Here is a 20,373-nt window from a genome sequence, read left to right as displayed (position 1 = left end):
TCGCGTAGAATCACTCCCTTTCCGCTTGTACCACCAGTTACCAGCCATCCTGTATATCGATGGGAAATTAAATCGCCAAGTAGCGACATCGATGGATGCGTTGACATTCGGTTTGCTAAAGCGTCGTCGCTACTGTTGCATCGTCGATACCGCTGTTTTTCCAATTCTCGTTTTTCACGTAAAATTCAATCGCGTTCGCTCGATTTTATCGACAAGATGGAAAAAAGCGGTAGAATTCTTTGGCCGCGTAAAGTGGATCGATTTTCGCTAAATCGCGTTTGATCGAAAGCGGTGAGTCGCCGCGTGTTTCGTGACCACCGCGTTTCCCACGTAATCTTCCGGTAGCGTGCAGGCGCGCCCTTCTAATTGTAAATTATTATAAGCGTAATTGTAAATTGTAATTGGACTACCGAGAAGCTACGGTGAGAAGAGGAAATAGGAACGGGCAGAGTAACACGCGCGTCGTCTTCACCGGATACGGCGTTATAAATCGACGATACATCCGAGGCATGTCGGCACTCGAAGATTAAACGACTGCTTACTCACTCGCCATCGTTCGATGCAGCCGGTTGGTTCCGGTGCATACGATGCCGGTATACGTAAATACATAAATACATGGAGAAACAAGGCGCTTTCGAGGGGAAAGCAATTTCACGTTGTATCGAATCTGCTGGTACTTCATTTTCCAATCCATCTTCTCATGTGTAGCGAACCGCGGGAAATGAAAATAATTTGATTATCAGCCATATATCGACGCTATCGACGAAACTGAACGCCCCTATTTATCGATACATCGATACGACACATTACATCGCAGTAATGACTGGTACAGTGACTATTGCCATTGACCAGCGTTGCGATAAACGACGGTTCCGCGATACCATCTGATCGAAAATACTCGGTTGTTGCAACGGATAATTAATATCGCTGCATTCAGTCAGTTTGGATTATTTGTCCTTTTAAACGGGCCAGACTTTTTTCGCTGAAAGGTATCGTTGAGCGCGGAAATATCGTGCCAGTGTTGAAGTAGCCCGCACGACTCAAACTTTGCGAAACTCTCCACTTTGCTGCTCTTTCCCCGAGGCGGTGGAAAATTTCGAAGCGCCGCTCGATAAGTTTTCTCGAGCGTTCGTAATCGTTGGCAAAATTTCAGTGCAAATCGTTCCTAGGAATCACATTGTTCCACTGGAATTACCACACAGACCACGTTCGAAAATCCGGAACACGGCCAATCGGTTTTACGCGTCCACGTTTGTCATCGTTTCATTTGGGACCATGTTACTATCGATTAATTAGTATAATAAATCCGTCTGAACAACGTGTAAAATTACGATGCGATTCCTTGCGGAAGAATGACAAACGCACGTGGAATAAAATTTGTTCGTTCCTGGCTCGGTTTTCGAGAAGATCGAGTTTCGAAACTTGTGTTGGTTGGCAACTAGCTAACTAATACCACCTATTGACAAAATCCGCAGTCACTTAGTTGCCAAGCCAGTAGTATGTCAGGTAGATTTGAAAATGGTTGATTCCGGGCTGGACAGGATTAAACGATCGTCAGGAGGTGGTTCTATGTGTAAAAATAAGTCGACGATGTAGAATAACGTCTTTTCACAAGTCGCTTTGCTCCCGAGGAAAGTAAATTTGGTTTATCTCGCGTAGTTAGTCCATTCTTAACCGAAGAGCGCTCGTACGAAACGCTGTAAATACCAGGGCACAAGTTTCTCAGGAGGAAAAGGGAAGATACGCGTTAATGTAGTCCAAATGAATGAGAAAAAAAAGTGTACCTGTAGGGAAGCCTGCACGGGTCGCCTCTTAGTCGAAACGAAAACTGTTCCATTTATTTAGATGGATGGTGTAGGCAAGAAACAAAGGATAATTAATGATGTTTGTTGGAAGTTATATTTTTTTCTATAAAGATGACGTTGCGAAATCATCGTCTGGCGTTATTAGAAACTATCTAGAACAGGAAGTTGCGCTTAAATTCTATGCTACAGCATTCTCGTCGGTACGTAGAACGTTCCCCAACGAAAGCTAAAAGTTTTTCAATTTTGACGTTTTCTATACAACCAGTCTTCAACTAAACGCGTTTAAACTCCATTTTCTTGAAAATGAAGCCCTAAGTGGAAAAATTCTATTCTACATTTTCCACTTATTTTCACACGTACAACAACTTCCTGTCGGTTATTTAGTTCCGTTTACTCCGGAAACTAGCCACGTTCAAGTACACCTGGTACGTTTTCAAATTCGATTTTCTCGAAAACTAAGCCGAGAACGAACAAATTTTACTGCATATCTTTTCCTTCATTTTCTACAAGGATTTACGTCGTGGCCGCTTTCACATTTTACTCGGTCGGACTTTGTAGAAGTTCACCTACTCAGCGCGGTGTGTTAATTTCACACACCGTAGAACCTGCAGCATATATTAGGTTGTCCGAAAAGTGTCTTTCGTTCTACGAAGAAATAATAGATGCACAACGTTTTTTGTTTTATATTATTTCGTCGAATTACGTACGATCCATTTTGTTCTGTTGAGACAAACACTGAGACATTTCACAGACTTGGTTTCACGTTTGTATGAAGGTGCATTGTTGTAAACAACACGTTTGCGAAAGAAAGATATTTTCCGGACAACCTAATGTATTGGATTGGCAACTAAATGATTGCGGATTTTGTCAATATCAATATATACAGGGTGGTTGGTAACTGGTGGTACAGGCGGAAAGGGGGTGATTCTACGCGAAAAAATAAGTCGAAAATATAGAATAAAAATTTTTCATTTGAGGCTTTGTTTTCGAGAAAATCGACTTTGAATTTTTGGTCGGTACGCGTGCACTTTATCGCGTCTCGTTATAACGGATCTCACTGTAGATCGTTGTCTCGATGGAAAAATTAAAAAAAAATTTTTTTTAATTTTTATTCTATATTTTCGACTTCTTTTTTCGCGTAGAATCACCCCCTTTCCACTTGTACCACCAGTTACCACCCACCCTGTATATGTCGAGCCGATATGGAGTTAGAGGCGTTCAACGAACATTCATTTGCATTAGTTGTTTTGTATCATACCATATAGATGACAGTTAATGGTACAAATACGATCATTACAGAATAAAGTTCACTAGCAATAAACCATTTCACTACACAAGAATAAGTTCTCACTAAAGACTTACATTGTAATAACAATGATTACTTAGTCACTCAGCGAATATAATAATAAATTCACAAGGTGATTATATGACTATTACAGAATTTGACAATTAACCGTGACGATCAGATACTCGAGATGTTAATGACAATAATCTTAGGTTCAATAACGAATACACAGTCAACAGGATAGCAAATGCGCTTACTTACTTGTCCAAAGTCCAAGTCAAAACTGAACTTATGTACTTTTCTATGTATCTCTCTGTACCCCTTGGTTCAACTATCTTTTTAAGGAGAGCTATGCAATTACGTCATACCTCTTTTTGGCAAAAACATCCATCTCGGGACCGTGGCTACGTTTAGCGACCAGATGTGTCGCTTCGAGTCCAAGCCTACTGTCATAAATCTCGGGCACACATAATTGGATTAAATCATAAACAACTACTTCTAAGTTTTATTATTTAACCCCTTGGCCTACACGCCATTTGTCGATCGCGCGAGCCGTAGTAAGCAAGAAGTTCGGTCGCGTGCTGTGCCATCTGTTCTGCCGTGTGCCCGAACTGGCGCTAGATGTATACTTCTTATGACATATATATTTAGAGGCTACAAAAGGAATTGTGAAATAATAAACAACGTTTGAGAACAAATAGTGTTTTTAGGACGTCTAGGGCGTAATCATGATCAATTGATCAGTTAACAAAAACGATTTATTATTTCAAAGTGGATAATGAATCACTAGCAATTTGTAAGTTAATACTTAGTTAATTTAATGAAAATTAGTAATCTTCAACTGTGTAGTATCTTTCAAAACAATTAGGTACATATAACGCAACTCGACACTTTTTACATCCCCACGTTGTTTCACTCCTTTTCTGATGTTTCGTACATACTTTGCAAGCTCTTGTTGGATCTTTTTTCAATGGCGTGGGATCTATATGTTTCGGAAAGTGACCACAATGTTGCGCCTTTAGCCTCATTGGTATATCCTCGTTCGATAATGATCCTTGTCTGTTATAATTTTGCGATGGTACGGTTTGTAATATTCCTTCAACTATTCGAAGCCTATATTCACTGTCTTCATCATCGGAGTCATCTTCAATTATTAATCTTCGTGGACGTTTTCTTACAGGAAATATAATATCACTCTCCTCACTCACATATTCAAAAGGATCACATCCTATTTACGTGTAGTATTATTCGTATAGTTTACGTTACGTATATTCTACGTTTAACAAAGAGTTACCCCGTTGACCGTGGATTCGTTATTGAACCTAAGATCATTGTCATTAACATCTCGAGCGTCTAATCACCACGGTTATTTGTCAAACTCTGTAAAAATTATATTTATTCCAGTAAATATAATCTCTATTGTACAACAACGATGGCTAGTCCGAATGAAGATTCGTTACACGCCCGTAAACCTAACGATAACTCGACATATATATGATGTTTTGCGCGATGCAGCAAAGAAAAGCAGGACGGCGCGATCGTCTTTACGAACGTCATTGTGCTGGGCGTCGCGCGTCGTTCCACTTGCATTTTCCAACTTTAGCGCGTGTATTGTTCGACCGTATGCGCTCAACTTTTCCCAGCTATAACCATATTTTCACGAACGTGCGCCTGTCTCGGATTCCTCGCTGCTGGCTTCGAAACAACGCAGCTAAATTGGCCGTGGTCGTTACGCTGTACTCCGCGAAACACGACACTGCGAGCCTTTAAATCTTGCACCGCGAAATTCGCTCGCATAACGTTACTACGTTACGTTCTCCGGCTCGCGATAAATATCGTGTTCGACGTTTCGATGGCTGTAGCTTTTGAAACTTTCGTTCCGTTGCCGCGTCGGCAAACAATGACCTTCGAAAAGAGGCGAACCGCGTTCGTGCACGAGCGCGTTAACGACACGTTTAAACGTTGCAGGTTGCACGATGACGACGACTGCAATACTCGTGGAGTTCGCACGGTTCTCGCGATTGCGTATTCCCCTCGAGGAATTTACCTCATTTCTCCCTCGGCTGCTGCATACAGCCTGAAGAACCGCGTTTTATTTCTTCCTTCGTTTCCAGTTTTATGCTCGTGCGCTGCATTTCGCATTTCCGGTTAGAAATTCTTCCGAAAGCTGCAGACACATCGGCCATTTTCAATGACGTCCAGCCGGATTTTCGAGCGACCCGGAGCTCTTTCGCGGTACTTTGCAAATCGATAGACCTTCCACGCGACGATTTTTCCTGCCCCGTCCGTTTTATATCTTAGGATGGCGATTGCATCGCTTGCAGTCGAACGAACTAGTCGTTTTCCTCCCTTTTTCAAGGTTACACCGCGCATGTCGAGCCCTGGAAAAACGAGACGAGTTTAAAGACAATTTCCAGTCGCCTTTAGCTGCGATCGATGAAATTTCCTAAATTACTGTAATCAACGACCAATCAGCTGCCTCGTTTCTGCTTCGAAAACTCGAAGTGGTCAATGAACGTTGCAAACGTCACATCGTGCGTCGCATCGACATCGAATTCAATTTATCGAAAGTTTCGTTCTTTCGAACGCCGGCGATCCTCTCGATCAAACACAAAAGAATAAAATAAAATGGTAAAATCACATTCGTTTGATGGTTGCTTTATTCTTCATCCAAGGTGCTCATTGTATTTTGAAAATTATTCTACGACGCTGAAAAACGGAGGAAGACGGTGTAATACCAGTGACGGCAATATCGGTGAATATTCCAAGCGATCCTCTTCATCTTAGGCGGCTTTCTGAGCAAAAGCCTTGCCAGTAACGCCCCTTCTTCGTCTTCTTTGCCTCTTGAACAAGCCGAGGCGAGGATTAGAAAAGCCAGTGCTTCTAGTGGCACGACGTTTGCTCCTCAAACCCAGAGATTTCCAGCTTTATTACCGGAACGACGACGGGATATGTATCGTGTCCAACGACCCTACAAAGCACACCAACAAGACATTACCAAATGTAAATAACGAGACGAATGGAACATACGTCGTGAAACGACGCGTTTCGCAAAACAAAGAGAAGTCCTTTTAATGAGATAATTCGACTCTTTTAGTATAAATGAGACACGTATGCACTTGTCACGTCGAAGACACAGCGAGTGGTGAGATTAAGAAATCACTGATCGTTCGAATAATTTCGCGTAAGTTTAAAGTCGAAAAACAGACTTTAGATATACTGGCAGAGTTTATTATGGGAATCCAACAGACTGACGTTTAACAACTAGCCAACAAATAGGGAGATCTGCCTGCCCTCTGTGAAGAACATCGTTGCGTGACCGAACAGGGAGATCGCCCTTTTTCACTTTTTGTTTTTCTTTTTTGTTGTTGTTATTATTAGTTATTGTTTACCTGGAATTGTTGGCAACTAATCACTCCACTTTTTCTGCTTTTATAAAGTACAGTATATTAGGTTGGCAACTAAGTGATTGCGGATTTTGTCAATACCACCTAATGATAATGTAACTTTTTCATTAATTTTGACACCATTAAATTGGTGTATTTTATTCTATTGGGTTGGCAACTACCACCTAATGACAAAATCCGTAATCACTTAATTGCCAACCCAATAGAATAAAATACACCAATTTGGTGATGTTAAAATTAATGAAAAAGTTACACTGTCAGTTATGATTAAATGCAGTTATAATCGAACGACAGTACACTGTAAAAAAATATTAAAACGAATTATGAATTTTTAATTTCACGTTCAAGTCGTCTTATTTATCTTTAGTCATCTTTGATGTTTTTAATTTTACTTATATTTTTGTATAATTTTAATTTGATGCTTTGTATAAACAATATGTGAAATCGGTAAATAAAATCATTAGCGCAAAATGTAATTAACCATTTAAATAATTTTTAGACTTCTTTGTTTTTTGTTTTCTCACACTGGGACGCTGTCTACGTTGTTGTTTCGATGGCCTAGGGGATGTTCGTTACGCCCCCTTGGTTTTTCTATTGCTGATTTATGGCTCTGTAGCACGCTCATATGTTCTTGTAAAATATCGAAGAATGTTAGATTTTTACAGCAAATCTTAAGATTTACCGTCATCGTTGATATAAATCCGGAATATTATAAAATTAATATTCATTTCCTGCTTTAATGAAATTAATTGGCAAATCTTAACGTTTGCTACTGGGCTACGCTAAATGTCAAAAGTTTCGCGTACAAAAGTGTAAGAGACACGGACAAAGTGCTTTCGTTTCAACTTGCAAGTTGTCGTCGCTCTTTTCTGCTATTATCGACACAAAATGAGTGTAAAGGAAGCATTCTAAACTATATATTGTACTATATGCAGCGCGCTTGTACTATTTTTGTCCGTACGTGTGCAACATTGACGCGACAAACGTACATACGCGTTGCTCGCACGAAAAAATCTAGTCCAAATCGATACCAATCCCACACGCGAGTAAATTTAAAAAAACTTCGTTTTCACCGAAAATCACCACCCTCCCTTTAATTTCTATTGGTTTCGACTGTTTCTTTGAGCGAACGACACGGCCGATTCCTTCCACTCGCTTCTATTCAACAACGTGAAATTTGCTGTTTTTAGTTTGCATTGACTCGAATGGTAATTCATAGAATCTTTCCCTTTACGCTCACTTTATTTCGATAGTAGCAGAAAAGAGCAGCGGTAATGTGCAAATCGAAACAGAAAGACTTGTGATGCGGTGCGGGTGCAAGTACGGGTCCCTGTGAAACTTATGACATTTACCGCAGCTTAGTAGCAAACTTTAAGACTTGCCAATCAATTTCCGTAAAAGCAGAAAATATTGATTACATAATATCTCCGACTTACACCGACATTGGCCGATAAATCTGACGATTTGCCGGTTAAACCAAACATTTTCATGTACTTGATCAGTCGAGACACATTCTGTGTGTAGTATACTTTTGGCAAGCGCTTTTATTATATTTTATTCAGACACCATAACAGTTATATCAGACAAATTTTTAAATTTTTAATATACGAGTTAATATCTTTAATTAAAAACTTTTGGTTTCGGACGATCATATAAATGATTAAAATTTGTTTGATCATCGATATAAACATTATCGACGAGGGGCATTTTATTTCGCTTGCGAATAAGCAGTATCGACGAGGCAAGTTTAATTTTGGTTAATAGTAAGCAATATAAACGTCCGGAATTTCTTTTGGTTACCAATAAATATTATGGATAGCCCGAATTTTATTTTAGATATCGACGATTATTCGTTGGCAAATATTTTTCCTGGTTACGTTCGAATATTGATAGTTGTTATCAACATTATCGGTAATTAGTATATGTTCATTGACAACATAAAGAAAATGAATTGTGAAACGTGTATTTTATTAAGCAAAAAAGAAACGCCACGAGAATATATGAAAGAAAAAATAAAATACAAGATATTGTGGCACGATAAATTAATAAAACTATTATAATATCGTTTGCTCTATCCTTCCTTTGATATAACGTATTTTTATATCATTTTTTAGCAAAAAATGATAGAACGTACAAGTATCATAAGTAATGAAATTCATCCAATGAATACTAATCACGACTAATGTTAGTAACAGTTGACAATAATAAAATGCGAACGGAGAAAATTCTTGTCGCTGATATTAGTTAGAGATAAGCAAAAAGAAGGTTTCAGCCATCGATGATTATCGGTAACGAAAATAAAATTCTGGCTGTCGATAATAATGCTCACTAACTAAATTATTTTATTGGTTACTGGTAGCGAAAATGAAATTTCCGCCAGCAATAATGATTACAGGTAGCGAAAAAGAAAAAAATAGTAATCACTCTAATTGTGGTTATCAGTAATCGGAACAATACAAAAATTGATATCTTTTAATCATTTCATTTTCTGACAAATTTCCTTCAAATTCGTCGATAGATGGTACCCCGCTGGGGGTAGCTACCCACATGATAATCAAACAGCTAAAAAATTCTACCAAATGTCCAAATAGCACAAATTGTGAATGTGAAATATTAAATAAAAAAAAAATTCGTTGATAACCGCCTCCCATTTAAATTGAGATGATTATAACGTGTATGTGTATTTAATAAAGTGACGAGTGAATGAATTTCTAATAGTCAGACGTATTAAAATAAATACAAATACAAGTACAGAGATAGCATATGCAGGTTTTAATCATCGCTCGCGCAATGTTACTATACCAACCGAAGAAAGAATAATAATACTAATGTTATAGGCAGCACCTTCATGCATTTATATCGACGGACGTTACCACAAAAAGTTAACCTTCTCATGTAACTCTGGCTGAAGATTCCAAGAAACAGCAATAACAATCTATTCAAAGTTCTTTTGCTTCTAGACCTTGCAATCGAAAATAACGTTAGTATTCAAAGTCACAATAATATAGGTCTCTCCTAGATTTGAATTTTCCGTTTCAACTTGAAATTTTTCCTACGGCCATGTGCCGCTACAAAATGAATGTTAATTTTTACTCAACGAATCTTTTCCAAGAATTGTTCAAAATAACTCTTACTCTGAATTGTCCGATTTTGTTACGTTACATTTTATACACATCGTATTGTCTCTTGCGTTACGCGAAGAAAGAAGAGACGCGAAAAGCCAGCCGAACCGTTGCCAAAAGCTTCAAGGAAACTCGCTCGAAATAATGTAACCAAATGGATAGGATAAAATGTCGGATATGAGATGAGCGAACGTCGGAGAAAATCGGCAGACGGCTGGAGAATCGAAGAATTCGAGTAAAGGAGCGAGTGCGATATTAAAGAAAGAGAGAGAAGCATATTCGAAAAGCAAAGGTGAAAAATAGCAGAAACGACGAACGCAGGGAAAATGAACATTTAATTGAATTTAATGTAATATACGGAAATAAAGATCGTTGGAGATGATGGAAGGGAAAGGAAGAAGGGGGCCTGGGAAAGGGAAACAAATGGACGCGAAGTTTCTAATTAAGGCTTCTTGGCCTCGAACCAATTACGAAGCCTGGCAGATACGCCGTGAGATACACGACATATCGGCTGGATCGCAACGAAAACCGCCAAGTCCTAACGGTTAGCGTGAAACTTCCTCCGAGCACTGTGAAAATTGTTCGCTAAAACGATCGAACTAATAAGCTAATTAGGCATTTGGTTCCAGGCTGTTTTCGTCAATGCGTTATCTACAAAACCATTATGCTATTCCTCTCTCGGATAAATATTTGACGTTGCGGATTCGATAAACAACGCGCGTAGTCGTGCAAACTCGGCTAACAGAAACTCGGCAACAGTCACGTTTGTCATGCTTTCTCTTCCTCACCAACGGTCTTCCAATTTCCGATGCGTATTTATTTATTCTACGTAATCGACCAATTTTTCGTAGATCCCACAGATTCTTCCTTCGTTTCCAACCCGATAAAATCGCGTGGACCAAAGAATCCATCGACCGACCGAAACGTCGAATAGCGGAGATTAGAAAGCGTCGCGTCGAGCAGCGATAACGCGAGCCATCCACGATTGACAACTGCACTAGAATTTCGAGAATATTTCGCACAGAAGGATCCGAATAAATAGGAGGGAAATCGTAGTAGAGCCGAGCAGCGGGCGATTCTACGTGAGAAAATAAGAAATGAATTTGAAGAAAACATGTTTTCCTCTGAGGCTTCGTTTCCCAGAAAATCGACCTGCAAGTTTGACAAGTGGACGTAAATTCGGCTAATTCCAGACCGAATGAGAGTGAATAATCAACAGAGGTTTAAACTACACAAGAAAACAAGTGAAAAACGTAGAATGAAATTCTCTCATAAGATGCTTCGTTTCCGAGAAAACTAAATTTGAAATTGTTTCACGTGCACGGCAGACGAGTTCGTTTTCAATGAAACGCGTTCAAACTTTGTATCTTTGAAAGCGTGGCCTTCACTGGAAAAATTCTATTGTACATTTTTTACTCGTTTCTGCGTGTATAACAACCTGCTGCCGATTGTTTATTCATACCTGGTCGATAATTAGCCAAATTGAAATATACTTGACGAATTTTCAGATCCGATTTTCTCAGCAATCAAGCGTGATATACAAAAATGTTATTCCACGTTTTCGACATATTTATTCACGCAGAATCACCCTCCACCAGACTGTGCTGCGATTACTTTTACCCAACCGTGTACAGTTGAACAACGTATGTACTAAAATTGTTAAAAAAAGAGTCGAGCGGATAAACACGCGAACAACATTCGGTAGAAAGCTAGTTGGAAGTTGACCGACACTGTCAGCTGTCGCGTATACGTGGTGGTATAAATTATTCGTTCGGTGTGACGACGCGGTGTACATCGTCGAGCAATAAAGTGGCAGCCACGTGGCTGAAATTATCGTTAGCTCGTAATATCTTTCCCATGCTTTATTCTCCAGCCGCTGACGCTTTTCTAGGTGGCGTTAGCTCGTCGTATCGTCTTTTGCACAGGGATAATCCCTTTTTTTATTCAGTACGTCGTGTCGTCGACGTAACTACCACTTTTCCACTGAATTACGGCCTATCATTTCTTCTGTCGACGGGAGAACTCGACGGGCCGGCCTCTTTTTGCTCCAGTTTTTCTTCAATCAGCCACGAAATCGTATTCCGCAACAAATGCGCCTCTCTTTGTCGATGAAATTTTACCTCGAAGCAGCCGCCATGATACACCTTATTACATCAACGTTATACACTGTGAGACGATTCACGACGCGCGTAATTCACTTTCTCTCCGCCTCATTACACGCTGGTGAGGTTGGAACAGCGCTGTTAAAACGTTCAACGTCCTTTTGCTAAAGGCTTTGGTGGTTTTACGCGTCTTAAAAAGCGTTTCAAGCTTCGCCGGACGTTTTCTTCGTAATTAGCTGTCAAGCTGTGCACGCGTCATAATTAATAGTCAACAGGCAAGAAATACGCGCTGCGCCACCTTGCGACAAGAAGTTCCGTAATATTAAATCTTCTTCTAAAACAATTTTTTCACTTGTGCTTCGTCGTAAGATGTCAGCGGAGAAATAAAATTTCCATTTGTCTCGAATTCAACGTCGAATCGTAGTCGGCTAATTTCCGCTACGCGTCAGCCGTTCGTCCAGAAAATCGATAGATTTCGTAGCGTTTCCAACAACGAGTCTCCTGCGCCGGCTGATTACGCTTCTTTTTTTTCAAATTTTGTTTATTCGTATATTTTTTTATTTATCTAAAAATAAATGGGACAGGATGAATAAACGATAAATCTCCATTCACGTGCGATGCTAGAACCAAAGGAGCTACGTAGAGTGCATAGGAAAGATACAAATAAAGTACAAAAGACATGTAACAGCATGTAACCTCATAAAATTTCACGAAGCGAATTTCTAAAGCTACCGATGCCAACGCCAAAAACATCGACACACTTTACTGGGTGTGAATTCACAAGTAAGGAGTCACGGCGGTAGAAAAGATCTGGAGAACCTAAACTATCTAAACGACCTGTTGGTGGCATCAAAATTTATAAACTGAAGGAATCGGAGACAAAAAACAACATTACTGTTAAGTTTGTAAAGGAAAAACAAGTCAGACTTGACCCTTCTTTTCTCAAGCAGTCGTAGATCCGACAAGAACATAATGGGGCTGCAGTGTCGAATTCTTTCCGCTGCAGCTATTAGGTTGGCAACTAAGTGATTGGGGATTTTGTCAATGCCACCTGATGACAAAATCCGCATTAAATACCGTTCGAACGTGCTGACACTGCAGAACAGCAGCGCCCCGCTTTGTAAACTCGTTCGTTTTTCAGTCTGTGCTCCCTTGCTTTGCTTGTCGCGTGTTCCGTTCACGGACAAACTTCACGTCCATTTGAAAAATCTGCGAGTAAACGAATTTGCAAAAGAGAAAAGTTTGCGAGAGAGAAAAGACGTTGTTCTTCGACTCGTGGAACGTACCATGCTCGTGCATTCGGTTCTCAGAGTTTTAATCGCCTTTTCCCTCGCCTTGTCATTACTTTCCACGCGTAACCAGATTTTACGATATCGAAACTCAACAGGTTTCGGTCGTTTCCTATTCACCGTGAAGATGCAAATTTTCGACGCGTGCCTTCTCTGTACATTTCTATCGTATTCGAGGATACAGCAACAGGCAAACGCGATCGCGCATCTAATCGCTGCCAGCGATCAAGATCGTCACAGCGATAGCGAAACAACGAAATGAAAAATATATTACGTGCATTTTCCCCTCTCGTTACTCCATTTCCTCGTCGATGAACATCGAGCGCATCGGCGAATCACGAAACCACGAAATAGAACGATAATTCATTTGGCGACCAGAAGCAACCGTACCTCGAATTTATTTGATTCGCGTAGCTTGCGTCGATGATATTCACATACGCTCAACCCTCTTACGACACGGTACACTGAAGGCTAACGCGATATTCTTATACAACACGGTTTCGTTGCAACGCCAATTTGCAACCAATTAACCGTGTTATGCGAGGGTCGACTGTATTTGCAGTTCGTCGAACTTTACAGAGCAGGTCGATTCTGGAAAATGGAACGGAACGCGTACGTTGGCGGACGATAACGACGACAGGCGAACATTTTGTAATCGGATATCGAAACGTCAACGCGCTTTTCCTATAACGTAATTTGTCAATTACGTCTGTTTTGCGCCACATTCTCATCGCTTTTGGCCAAATCACCCGGTATGTAGCAACTCGGTACTAGCGCTTGGTACGTACGATACGGTGCAACGAAAAGGCATTGCAGCACGAAAGCACCGAAATGAAAGTATTTCTCGAGCCACGTTGCAGGCAACACTCCTTTCTAGTCTTGTGGAAAGATCTCGGCAGTGAGAGGGACGATAGGAATGAAATTCGAGTAATAAATTGCAAGAATCGAGCGAAACTCAAAGGACTAGAATGAAATAAAATTGCGTAGGTGGCGTTCCGAGCATAATTGCGAGGCGATCCGTTATACGGTACGGAGAGAAGCGAAGAAAAGGTGGAACGCGAGCCGTATACGAAAACGTGGGTTGGCCTTGTCTCGGTCACTGCGTGCTACCTCGAAAACCATGCGCAAATTTATCGAAGGTTATAAAAGTCAGTTGCGACCAAACCGACCTACTAGAAACATTATGTATGCGCGATTTATCAAAAGAAAACTTAAATAGTTATCGAAGAAATCGACGATTTTCGTATGGTACGTTGAGCTAGCCTAGGCCTTCACAAAATTATGTATATTTTTTTGCAAACGAATCGACAACCTTCTTTTTTCACTCTGACGATTGCAACACGCATGAACCACGAGAAATAGTCAAGAGCGTCGTGTCACGCTAAACTGTTTGACTAAATCCGACCGAAAATTGGGAAAACGTCATCCTTTTTCGGGTCATCGATCGTCTTTTAACGCGACAGAAATTTCTCTGAGCCATTGCTGTAACGTACGTGCATCCGATAATGTCCATCCATAAATCTAGGTTAGTTTTTCGGCGGCCTACAAACGAAAGAACCGGGCCACGCATTCAACTTAACCTTCTCCTTTGAGGCACGTTCATTTTCCTTGAAACAGCGAATCCGATTTACTTATCTTTTATTTCTGCTTCTCCTTCGATCCGATCGACTTCCTTCGATTCCTCTCATCCATAAGAATTTTCATTTATTGGATTATCGATCGAGCGATCGAACTCTCCGCCGTTTCCGAATTCTTCCAATTCGTCGAATTCGGAACGTGGACGTTTCCTTCTCTTCGTGTTGCACTGGCCCGAGCGCGTCATTTGTAAATAGTTCGGTCCCTAATCTCTTAGATGCGATTGAATTTTGTGCGGGGCTGTTTCTCTGTAGAGTTTGACGTGAATTATGCGTAAACGATACAGCACTGCCATGTTGCTCTCTGCGCAAATATATTGTATTTCTCGACCGTTCACGAAGAGACGAGAACTCGAAGAAGTACGTCAACGGAATAAAATAGAGAACATGTAATTCGGAATTTCCTAACGAGGGGAATGGGCCTGTCCGTGTCATAAACGGACGGTCACTCAAATTCCGAATTACAGCCCTGGGAGGACCGGTAATTCGGAATTTCTTAATGAGGGAAAGAGGTCTGTCCGTGCCATAAACGGACGGCCAACTAAAATTCCGAATAGGGGCCTTTGTTTTGGAATTTTTGTACATATGTACAAGCTAACCCAAATGAAATTACCGTAAATGGAACCAAGTGGGAAAGAATTCAAAAAGGGTCAGCTTTTGGGAGATTACCCTTGCACAATATATTCAAAGACACATCCGGCTCACAGGATATACAAAAAAAGTATCATGAAAGATAAAGTAATTAGATAAAGTAATTTTCCTTACTGATCGACAGGTATATGTTGCAACGTACATCTTGCACCGAATCAGAAGCCTCTCGAGTTTTGGGTAAAAAATGGATCTTTGAACAACAAAATTGAAGAAAAAAAATTGAAAACATTCCTTAAAATATTGTACGGGGAGCATACGAAGCGAAAAATTTGAAACTTTCATATTTGTGGAATGTAAAATGGGGACCAAGCTTCTTTTCCAGCACAATGAGTCGGAATGAGTTTGTTGAAATATTGATATTTATTCGATTTGACAAAAAAGATGATAGAAATCAACATTTGAAAAATGACAAATTTATACTAATATCATCCGTATGGGATAAGTTTATTGAAAACAGTCAGAATTGCTATAAACCTGCTGCAAATTTTACAATAGATGAGCTACTTTTCCCAACCAAAGCCAGATGCAGGTTTACGCGATATTTACCGAATAAACCCGACAAATTCGGAATTAAATTTTGGCTGGCATCTGATGTTCAAACAAAGTATGTCGCAAATGGATTTCCTTATTTAGGAAAAAGCGAAAAGGGCCTATCTGAAACGGTCTAATTTTATAATAAAACAAAATTTGGGGTAGATATAGCAGACCAAATGACAAAAAAATATAGCGTGAAATCGGGTTCAAGGAGATGGTCACTTCAAATATTTTTTAATATTTTAGATTTAGCTGGCATAATTGCCTGGATTTTATATAAGAAAACCACAGGTCAGCAGATATCCAGAAAAGATTTTATGTTTCAATTAGTAGATGAACTTGCCGCTGACAATGAAAAATCACTGATAGAACATAGAACATATGGGATCCGAAATACGTCAAAGAACTCACCAGTATTCTCGCAAATAGTGTCAGATACGGTACTGTAATAATAATAAGACTACCACCATTTGCAATTTTTGTAAAAAATATGTATGCGGAAAATGCTGGCAGAAGAAAGTTTACGTTTGTAAGAAATGTGATGAATAATAAATTTTGTACCCAATAATATAAATCATATTTGTATTTTATTTATTCTATTACGTTTATTACGCTTACTGTTATACAGGGTGGTTAGTAACTGGTGGTACAAGCGAAAAGGGGGTGATTCTACGCGAAAAAAGAAGTCGAAAATATAGAATAAAAATTTTTCGTTTGAAGCTTTGTTTTCTTGTTTTAGAGAAAATCGACTTTGAATTTGCGCTCGGTACGCGTGCACTTTATCGCGTCTCGTTATAACGGATCTCACTGTAGATCGTTGTCTCGATGAAAAAATTAAAGAAAAAAAATTTAAAAAAAATTTGTATTCTATATTTTCGATTTTTTTTTTCGCGTAAAATCACCCCCTTTCCGCTCGTACCACCAGTTACCAACCACCCTGTATTATTATATTATACTTCTTATATTTACCAATGGAAATTTATTTTAACATTCTTTTTACCAAACGTTTTGATACTGAATATTCTTCATTATTGTACTTACTGTTATTATTAAAGTTGTTATGGTATAGTTTTTATGATCTCAGAACATGGAATTCTTCTTGCAAGATAATAATAGATCAATAAATATAAAAATATTCTACTATTACGTATTTTTTAAAGACCAATCATTTCGACTGGCTTTGGTAGAGATAGCTACGTCTCAAATGCCGATAGTTCTAGTGTTAATAAATGAAGATAGAAGAAGGAAATCTCCTGCCAACTTAGCTCGAGGGTGTCATTGTTTATGGGAAAAATCCGCCTTTCCATTAGACAAATATCTGCTTTGTCCGTAATTTGTAAGAGCGTGCAATAAATTTAAGGATTGTTCTAAGGACCATTCATAAACCGAAAATAGTTTCAGGATTAGAGATGCATATACTGAATCTTTTAACTTAATGATGGGGCCTGAGGCTTAATGAGGGTCTGAATAACGGTACGCGGACCCTTCGCAGGCAGACAATGAGGGAGGGCGCGAGGACCATCTCACGCGTTGCAACACACTGGAACGAAGTATTTTGATAATTAAATTTATAATAGATATATACAAGATAATAAAAAATATAATTTTTCTTAAAGATATAACGCATATACTTGAACTTGAATAATTTACTTTAATAATATAATTTAATTTAATACAATTTAATTTAATAATACAATTGAGTGTGATATATTTTAAAGCACGCTACGACACATAGGCCCACGTCACAATCGTTGACAGTGTTTTTTAAATTGCTTTTCGTTTTCTATTTTCGTTAAATGCTCGTTAAAGAGAGCATTTAATAATGGTATATTTATTTTAATAAAAAGCAACAATTGATATCTGATACTGGCGTATCAAAAACAAAAACTATATATTCTGTTTGTATGTTGTTAACACTGTTATAAAACGTTGCGAGGACAAAAATAGTGTGAAACAAGACAAATTTTTTTTTTATTTATTTATTTGAATTTTACAATTTGTCCGGTAGGACATTTGGTAAAATATTATAGCTTAGTGGTATAATAATAAAACATGTGGATGGCTATCCCCAGTGAGATACCATCTTCGAATATGATTGACAAACAAGACAAATGAGGAAGGTCGTTTAGTTCAAACGGTAAGCAAATAAGTAGGAGAATGCGCCATTGTAATCCTTCTTTCGTCGCAATAGACAATGACATGCACCCCCTATATATAGTTCCGGCAAATTCAATCTGTCGTCTCTGCTCGAGGAGAGAGTAAGGTAGCCGCAGTAGCCAAAAACTGATATTTGAGATTTCTGAAGAAACCTGGAAAGATGGAGCTTTTGCTACGAACAAACGAAGTGTTTCAAGAAGGCATTCGTGTCAAAGTTGTACGTGTCGAGTCGCTTTCTACGATGTGGGTACGAATATGTGGGTGGCCAAGAATAACGTACGTACTCAATTGGGAGATGTTTATCCGTTCTCAGAGGTACTTGCCAGAGACCAGAGATTTGACACCAGGGACGTTCGTCGCTGTCCTAGTGAATTTTAGAAGAAACAATTTTTGGGACAGAGGAATTATTTTAGAACGAACGCCGACGGATTACGCCGTATATTTGATAGACTGGGCGTTAGTAACCCACCATACCATCGATTCGATCCGTTTGCTACCAGAAAGATATAGAACGACGGCACCATGGGTGAGAAGGATTCGCCTGCGAGGCGTGCGGGACCAACAGCAACAAACAATAAGACACCGCCTGGCGCGACTTATCACGTTGAGGAAACGGTCAGGATGCCTATTCAACATCGACACTTCTCCAGGAGTAGCAATGTCCGCAAGATTGGTGTTGGATTGGAGGGAAGGAGAACCGCCCAGAGACGTGGGAGCACATTGGTTGCGGCTGGGATACCTCGATCCTGAATAATCGCTACATCTGTGAAACTCTTTTTTTATTTCTTATATGTATGTGATTTTACGTATACTTTTTCATTTTTATATATATGTATTAGTATTATCATTTAATAAAAGCTTAAAAACATAAACGTTGACTTATTTTTCCTTGCTGTTCATTCAAGTCTTACAATATTACATTTAAAATATCTTTTAAACTAATCATTTTTCGAATCAGGTACTTGTATACTCTTCTGTAGAGAATTAAAAACTGTATCGAATGGCGTCTAAAAAACGTATCATACCATTTAGAAAAACAAAGACCATCCTCAAGTCTCGGAGGTGCGTCCACCTAGATAAGATTTGCGACCACTGCCAGATGTCCCTCTCGAAATAGGACAAGTTCTATCTGAAACACTTTTTTCGAATAATGTACAGTTTATATTTTAGGATATTATTTATCGTAATTCCATGTTATTTCCATACCATGTTATTTTATATTTAGATATTCGGTATAAATTCGGTAAAATTTCAAATGTGAAATATAAAGCTATTAAGATCTGGATTTCGATTAATGAAAAAATCTTTTTCGATTGTTATCGAGTAGTTAATTGTTTGTAACGAGCAAATTTAAACAGATTCATAGCTTTTCATTCAAGCTTTTCCAACGACGATTCACGTAATTTATTGCTTGCTGATTAATATGTTCATTTTTATCATTTAAACAGATATTCCACTGTCGTGAAACGGTGTTTGTTCGGAAAGTTTTCTTTCTCTATTTATTTATTTATTCATGCGTTCACCTCTCTATAGTACCCATACGAATGGTTACAAAAGAAGTAAAAGCTTATCTCGGAAGAACAGAAACCAAACTGCGCCCGAAGGTGTACGAAGTACGGAAAAAGTTACTTTCTTCGCAGTAAAGATTCACGTTTACGATCAGCCGTCTTATACCCAGTTACGTTGGCCATGCAAAGTGCAGCGCGGTTCCCGTTTTAGAAAAGGGCGACGTCTAACAGAGGGTCGAGATGTGCTTAAGTTGAACAAGCTACAAGACATCGGGGCTTACAACGCCGTTGAAACATAAATAATAGATATTTCATTGAACCTGACAAACAGATAAATAATAATTAGCTAACTGTGTATTCAAATTTCCCGCTATCAACGATCCCAAGGATTTTTCTATCAGCAAGTTAACCGAGTGCGCATCTGTAACGAGAGTAGCGAACGTTGCTGCGAAATTCCTCTCGCTTCGACTTCCTTAGTTTCCAATTTCCACTCGAGCTTTGCCCATTCTGTTTGTCGAACACTTTCCACCAACCTTTGCTCCTCGTTACTGTCTGTAGCCCGCACTCGATTAAAAGCGTTTTCGCTCGTTTCTGTTTCAGTTACCGAGAAGGAGATTCGACAATGGTGAGTCACCGACGATCAAGCGTTTCGACCGGAATCTCGGATCGAACCAGCTCGTCCCGTCGAGACGCTCTATGGAAATCGACGTCACGAGTCAATATGTATAAAACCGCGAAGCTTTCGAGGCGCGACAAGCACGTCCAGTGGACAATGAGAAGAAAAGATTACACGTACACGTTGCGTTCGGTGGTTTACGAAGCCATAGACGAGACGAAAGCTTTCGAAAATTTCTAGTAAATTTCCTCGTCTCCGTTCGA

General features: G+C 39.3%; 1 protein-coding gene and 1 long non-coding RNA gene across 5 annotated transcripts in view; one reads left to right on the top strand and one right to left on the bottom strand.

Moving 5' to 3' along the window:
• The window catches only part of LOC112213715, a 33,005-nt gene extending 19,308 nt beyond the window's left edge, over window positions 1-13,697 (bottom strand). The window contains exons 1-3 of one of the 4 annotated variants that reach the window (XR_002947616.2): window positions 13,285-13,697; window positions 5,546-6,061; window positions 4,370-5,471 (exon numbers count right to left, since the gene is read on the bottom strand). This is a non-coding gene — a long non-coding RNA (uncharacterized LOC112213715). Of the gene's footprint in view, window positions 1-4,369; window positions 5,472-5,545; window positions 6,062-6,299; window positions 6,477-11,081; window positions 11,734-13,284 lie in introns of those variants that run through there. The other 3 variants (XR_002947617.2, XR_004462647.1, XR_004462646.1) reach the window with 3 other exon arrangements.
• Window positions 1-20,373, top strand: part of LOC100741992 (frequenin-1) — a 48,813-nt gene that overhangs the window by 16,326 nt on the left and 12,114 nt on the right. Inside the window, exon 3 of the mRNA XM_003493252.4 lies at window positions 20,095-20,119. Within this exon, the coding sequence (XP_003493300.1) occupies window positions 20,095-20,119 (25 nt within the window). The remainder of the gene's footprint in view (window positions 1-20,094; window positions 20,120-20,373) is intronic.

Source organism: Bombus impatiens, unplaced genomic scaffold (genome assembly GCF_000188095.3).
Source record: "Bombus impatiens unplaced genomic scaffold, BIMP_2.2 scf_1068, whole genome shotgun sequence".
Lineage (NCBI taxonomy): Eukaryota > Metazoa > Arthropoda > Insecta > Hymenoptera > Apidae > Bombus > Bombus impatiens.
This window is presented reverse-complemented; position numbering and strand designations above follow the sequence as displayed.